A 6,607-nucleotide genomic window follows, 5' to 3' on the forward strand; every position below is an offset into this window, starting at 1 on the left:
GATTAAAACCTTCAAGAGCTTCCCACTCTGAGTGTAAAGGCCTTAGAACAAGGCCTTGTGTGCTCTGGCCCCTGAATGCCCCCTATGCAGGCACAGCAACCCCTTCGAAACCCTCAGGCACAACGGGATACTTTTTTTTTTTTCTTTTTTCCGACACGGAGTTTTGTTCTTGTTGCCCAGGCTGGAGTGCAATGGCGTGATCTCGGCTCATCACAATCTCTGACTCCCAGGTTCAAGCAATTCTCCTGCCTCAGCCTCCCAAGTGGCTGGGATTATAGGCACCCACCATCACGCCCAGCTAATTTTTGTAGTTTTAGGGTTTCGTCATGTTGGCCAGGCTGGTCTCAAACTCCTGACCTTAGGTGATCCACTCGCCTCAGCCTCCCAAAGTCCTGGGATTACAGGCGTGAGCCACAGTGTCCGGCCTTTTGTTTGGTTATTTATTTATTATTTATTTATTTGTTTGTTTATTTTTGAGGAGTTCTGGAAGTGGCATGCAATGCTTCTCCATGTCTATCTACCCCAATTCCCAACTCCTAGCACCTCGTCTGGCACATCATAGGTGGTCAGCATTTATTGGATGAATGAGTGGATCGACATTTGATTGAGTCTTGAAGTACAAATAGAATTTGGAGAAGTGGACAAGGCAGGAAATGTGTATTCAGGCATGAGGCTTAGCTTGTGCATAGGTAGAAAGACATGAAAAAACATGGAACATTCTCGAATCCACAAATAGTAAGAGAGGGCTAAGTCGCTGTGTCGGGGAGAGGAGAAGTGAAGTTCAAATGGTAGGCAAAGGCCAGTGGGCAAGGGCCTTGTAAATTGCACTTGAATTTTATTCTATAGGCAAAAGGAAGAGTTTAAGGGTTTCAAGAAGGACATGACCAATGGGCTTTAGGAAAATCATTCCGATGGCCTTTCCGAGGATGGCTGAGGAAAGCAAGCTGGGAAGCAGGGAGGTTGAGTCAGGGGACTTTGACTAGGCCAGGCTAGGTGCTATGAAGCCCGGGCTTTGGAGAAGAACCAGGAAATGGCAACTGGAGGCAAGAAAGGGGAGAAGGCCAAAGCCTGGGAACCATCAACACTCAAGAACAGTAAGGCATAAACATCTAAAGAGAACAAGAAGGAATAGCCAGAGAAGGAAAACAGGAAAGAACTGAGGCGTGGGAGCGCAGGAGAGAGAATGGTTTGAGAAGGAAGCGGTTGCAGGTGTCAAGGCCGTTGGGAGGTCAAGTGAGATAAGGACTGAAGGTCCTGCCAATTGGGCCATCAGGAGCACAGGACTTGAGAGCACTTCTGGGTGGGAACAGACCCAGCCTGTGGCAGGGCTCGGGTTTCTGATGGGAATTCTGGAAGGGTCCGTTTTGTTCAACAGTCCAGGGCCCCCCCAAGTCTGACCACAGCAATGCTCCGAACCATGTCAGTTTCCTGGCTTAAGGTTCAGTCGCCCTCCTCAGAGGGGAGCCTATGAAAGAGCCCAGTGGAGAGTCAGGATTCTGAGTCCTAGTCCTAGTCCTCTCCCTGCCACTTGGGAGGGACCTTGGGCCTCAGTTTCTCCAGGTGGGCTCCACAATTGCTTCTCTTGACCTGGACTGCCCCAGTGCCCAGGTTCAGTGACTGACACAGGCAGCTGGGTTTCCCCATCCTCTGACATGGGTTCCCTTCACTGCCTTCAGGCAGGGCTTGGCACTCCACCCCCAAGGGGCCCATTGTGTGAGCTCAGTTTCAATGGGGACAGAAACTGAGTTGAGAAACGGGAATATTTACCTATTCCGCCGAGCCAATGCCCAAGCAAATAGTGCGGTATCTTACGTAGAGCCCTTGCCCTACCCTTCCCCATCTGGGCGCTGCCGCCTGGAGCATATAAAAGGCACCTTGCTGGGCATGTCTCCTACTAGCCCACCAGTCTCAGAGACGGAATCATTGATGGGCCAGAGCATCCCCCGCCTCCACCATGAAACTCCCTGTCACCCTCCCCCTGGTCACGCTGGCTCTCTACTGCAGCTCCGGTGAGTGCTCAGAGTCCCTTCCCTCCCTCCTGGACTTAGGAACTCTCAGGACCACCCAGTTTTGCTCAGAAGAAGGGGTGAGCTGCCCGTGTCTGCTCTGTAGCCGCTGGGAGGACCTGGGCATGCTGAGTCTCAGAAAACTGGGTCTGGTGAGCAAGCTCATCTTGGGAACTTGGAGAGAGCCCCAGGCTGTGAGGAAGCATAAAAAGGGTCCCATCTTCCATATCCAGCAACCCTCAGAATCCCAGGGAATGGAATAGGCTGGAGGGAGGGGTGGAGGACACCTCATAAAGATGAGTGCATCCAGCATAGGAATAATGAGGCCCTCCTCCCAGACCTGGACACACCCCAAGATGCCGAGAACTTGGTGCAGCCTCCAAGTCTGGGGTCTCCACTCCATGCTGACAGCTGAAGTCACTGGAAGGGGAGCTGCAGGGACTCATGACCCCAAAAGAAACCCAACCCAAGACAAGGTCTCTCATTCTGGGCACAGAAGAATATTCCAGAAAGAGATCTTCCCTTTGGGGAACTGCCAACCCAGAGTGGAGTTTTCTAAACATTTCTGTCCTCTGCAAAAGGGATTAGGAGTCTCTGAGTAGTTGCTGCTGTCATTAAAAGGAAAAGAATTGTGGGGGAAAGGCGGGCAGACAGAGAGAGGGAGAGAGGGAGAGAGGGGGAGAAAGGAAGGAAGGAAGGCTCACACCTCTCTCCAAGATCCCCCGTCTTTGGAGAACTGGGTTATCTAACTCTGTTTTTCACTCTGCATCAGCCTCTTCCATTCTCATCTGAAAATGTTGTTGTTGTTTTTTAATAAATAAACTCCAATTAATTCACTTGGAAAGCTTCACAGCACCCATGGAGATAAGTTTTATGACACTGGGGAGTTAGAAAACCCAAACCAAGAAGCAGTAGGAACAACTATTTTGCAGCAAGGCTTATTTGTTTTTCAGAGAAAATGACATCATTTTGGACTGAAATGTGTATTAATTAGATCTCAGTGCTGTCTGCGTACAGAGGTGGGTGGCTGAGCAAGATAGTTCTGAAACATGTTAAGGGGTGGGTCAGATGCATTTCATTTGTCTATTTGTGTGCGCACACATACAATATTTAACGCTTACTTCACACAATGTGACAATCACTGTCACCCTTTCACATAGTAGCTCTTTAGTATCTCTTTTCTTTTTTTTTTTTTTTTTTTTTGAGATGGAGTCTAGCTCTGTTGCCAGGCGGGAGTGCAGTGGCACGATCTCAGCTCACTCACTGCAACCTCCGCCTCCCGGGCTCAAGCGATTCTCCTACCTCAGCCTCCCAAGTAGCTGGGATTACAGGCACGCAGCACTGTGCCCAGCTAATTTTTGTATTTTTAGTAGAGACAAGGTTTCACCATGTTGGCCAGGATGGTCTCGATCTGTTGACCTCATGATCCGCCCGCCTAGGCCTCCCAAAGTGCTGCGATTAGGCGTGAGCCACTACACCTGGCCTCTCTTTTCATTCTTACAACAATCCTATGAAGTAAGGATACCAGGCCAGGCACAGTGGCTCACGCCTGTAATCCTAGCACTTTGGGAGGCCAACTCATTTGAGGTCAGGAGTTCAGGACCAACCTGGCCAACATGGTGAAACCCTGTCTCTACTAAAAATACAAAAATTAGCCAGCCATGGTGATGCATACCTGTAGTCCCAGCTACTTGGGAGGCTGAGGCAGGAGGATCACTGAACCTGGGAGGCAGAGGTTGCAGTGAGCGGAGACAGCACCACTGCACTCCAGCCTGGGCAATAAAGCGAGACTCCGTCTCAAAACAAATAAATAAATAAAAATAAAATTAAAATTAAATTAAAATTTAAAAAATAAAAAATAAAATGAAGTAGGGATATTGTTCCCATTTTACAGATGAGAAAACTGAGCTATGGAAAGACAGAGTGACTTGCCTGGTGACATAGTAAGTTACAAAGCAAGGACCTAAGTTCCGGAGAGGGTCTGACTTGGAGTGGCCATTTCTAGAGAGGCCCTGGAGTCGGAGGAGGGAAGGTAAATTTGTACGGGAGGCAGAGAATTCAGGGACAAGGCATTTAAGACTCACTGGGGGCCGGGCGCGGTGGCTCAAGCCTGTAATCCCAGCACTTTGGGAGGCCGAGACGGGCGGATCACGAGGTCAGGAGATAGAGACCATCCTGGCTAACACGGTGAAACCCTGTCTCTACTAAAAAAATACAAAAAACTAGCCGGGCGAGGTGGCAGGCGCCTGTAGTCCCAGCTACTCGGGAGGCTGAGGCAGGAGAATGGTATAGACCTGGGAGGCGGAGCTTGCAGTGAGCTGAGATCCGGCCACTGCACTCCAGCCTGGGCGACAGAGCGAGACTCCGTCTCAAAAAAAAAAAAGACTCACTGGGAAGATGGAGGCAAGCAGGGGGTAGAAAATGGTGACTTTCCCCCATGTTCCTGGTTGTAAGGACCTGAGAAGAAAACAGTCTTAAAGCTCTGTGTTGAAGGGAATGCAGCGGTACAAGTGGCTGCTCTGTCCGTGAGCTGAGTGTGCCACACTTCCCGGCCAGGTTGGGAGACCCATGTTTGGCTGGTACAATCACAATGGCTTCTTCCTTTTTTTTTTTTTTTTTTTAGACAGAGTCTCACTCTGTTGCCCAGACTGGAGTGCAGTGACGAGATCTCGGCTCACTGCAACTTCTGCCTCCGGGGTTCAAGCCATTCTCCTGCCTCAGCCTCCCGAGTAGCTAGGATTATAGGCACCCAGCACCACACCCAGCTAATATTTTGTATTTTTGGTAGAGACGGGGTTTCACCATGTTGGCCAGGCTGGTCTGGAACTCCTGACCTCGTGATCCGCCCGCCTCGGCCTCCCAAAGTGCTAGGCTTACAGGTGTGAGCCACCGCACCTGGCTTATAATCGCTTCTTCCTGCCAGAGCCTGAATTTGTCACATGCCCGCAGTGAAGCATGGCTCAGGGCATCCCTAGCCACTGAGGAGAGGCAAGTTTCCGGCGGGTAACAAAACCCTCAGTGGCCTCTTCCCAGCCTCCACACGGCATTAACAAATCAGGCCAGCAGCTTCTGTTATCAGTACTCTGCCTTGATCTCTAACAGAAAGAAAAGTGGCACCTTGCTCACCTCAACCCAAGAAATCCACAAAAAGCTGGCCGTAATCCAGAAAGTATTCGCACAGCACCCAGTAGGCAACCTCTTAGAGCACCAGCAGATCTCACACTCTAGCCCATCGATGACAAGGGTGCCATCTCCCGCTGATGGGCCTGGCTGTTTGCATCTGGGCAGACCCAGCCAGAGAGCTAGCCAGCTTGGAAAGGGGCCTGGAGACATATGCCTTCTCTTCTCTGTGTTGCAGCTTCCGCAGAGGTCTGCCCGACCTTTCTGCGTGTCATTGAATCCCTGTTCCTGGACACACCCTCCAGTTTTGAGGCTGCCATGGGATTTTTCAGCCCCGATCAAGACATGAGTGAGGCAGGGGCTCAGCTGAAGAAGCTGGTGGACACCCTCCCCGCAAAGACCAGAGACAGCATCATTAAGCTCATGGTAACCAGCGCCCTTCACTTCACACTGGTTAGAAGTGGCTTCTCCAAATGGGGCTGCAGGGTTGCCCCAGTTTTCAGACCTGTCTCTAATCCAGAGAGGAGAGTCACAGTGCCACTGTCCCCAGGCAGGCAGCACAGTGATCTTTTTTGAAACAGAGTCTTGCTCTGTCGCCCAGGCTAAGTTGCAATGGCACGATTTTGGCTCACTGCAACCTCCGCCTCCCAGGTTCAAGCGATTCTCCGGCCTCAGCCTCCCAAGCAGCTGGGATTACAGGCACCCGCCGTCATGCCCAGCTAATTTTTGTATTTTTGTAGCGACAGGGTTTCACTATGTTTGCCAGGCTGGTCTTGAACTCCTGACCTCAGGTGATCCACCCGCCTCAGCCTCCCAAAGTGCTGGGATTACAGGCGTGAGCCACCGCGCCCAGCCTCCTCTTACTATTTTTCAAGAGGCTTTTGAGAAACAATCCAAGCTCTTACTACCTCAGTTCCTCCTAGAGTTGACTGCACCTCTCGGTTGATGTTAAAGTTTCTATGGCTCATCATCTCTGCCTAACTATGCAATTCATTCACTGTTGTGTTGAGCTTTTCTGTTTGTTTCTTTCTTTGTTTATTTGTTTTAGGAAAAAATAGAGAAAAGCTTACTGTGTAATTAGGATTTAGAAGCCGAAGATCCCCAACTGCTCCAGCCCCTGCCGCTGCCGTGCTTTGAGTCCACGCCCACCGGCCTTGCTCCCTTCAATAAACCACAAGCATCTCACTTTTGTGCCCCCTGTGTCTTTTTGGTCTCCTTGTTATGGTGGGGGTCTGCCCCTGTCTGGGTGAGGTGAGCCAGGACAAAAGGAAAGCAGACAAAACTCTGCTCTTGGATCCCAGCAGAAATCTCTGGGCTCTTCCAAAGCTCCTTTCCTCTAGGTTTCTGCCTCCAACAGAACTCAAGCCCCCTCCCCTTATATCAGACCATTTACTCAACATCACAGACTGCACTTGTCCAACAGAACCAGTGATCCCTGCCCCAGTCTGTTCCTATCTCAATGAGTTGTAGCTCCATTCTCC

The 6,607-nt window shown here is 50.5% G+C and overlaps 1 protein-coding gene across 1 annotated transcript; it reads left to right on the top strand.

The window, feature by feature from the left end:
* The first annotated feature begins 1,892 nt into the window (after nt 1-1,892).
* Nucleotides 1,893-6,311, top strand: SCGB1A1 (secretoglobin, family 1A, member 1 (uteroglobin)). The gene is made up of 3 exons (XM_011993363.1): nt 1,893-2,009; nt 5,365-5,552; nt 6,175-6,311. Exons 1-3 carry the CDS (start codon nt 1,955-1,957, stop codon nt 6,205-6,207), a joined length of 276 nt encoding a protein of 91 aa, XP_011848753.1. The 5' UTR covers nt 1,893-1,954; the 3' UTR covers nt 6,208-6,311.
* Nucleotides 6,312-6,607: the final 296 nt, after the last annotated feature.

The sequence above is a fragment of the Mandrillus leucophaeus genome, unplaced genomic scaffold, assembly GCF_000951045.1.
Source record: "Mandrillus leucophaeus isolate KB7577 unplaced genomic scaffold, Mleu.le_1.0 Scaffold43, whole genome shotgun sequence".
NCBI classification, from domain to species: Eukaryota; Metazoa; Chordata; class Mammalia; order Primates; family Cercopithecidae; genus Mandrillus; species Mandrillus leucophaeus.

What these genes read in the sequence shown, in the direction of transcription:
- SCGB1A1 (XM_011993363.1), top strand. Translation starts at nt 1,955, where the DNA reads ATGAAACTCCCTGTCACCCTCCCCCTGGTCACGCTGGCTCTCTACTGC. An exon ending in GGCTCTCTACTGCAGCTCCG is followed by an intron (nt 2,010 to 5,364) that starts GTGAGTGCTCAG and finishes TCTGTGTTGCAG; the next exon opens with CTTCCGCAGAGGTCTGCCCG. An exon ending in ACAGCATCATTAAGCTCATG is followed by an intron (nt 5,553 to 6,174) that starts GTAACCAGCGCC and finishes TATTTGTTTTAG; the next exon opens with GAAAAAATAGAGAAAAGCTT.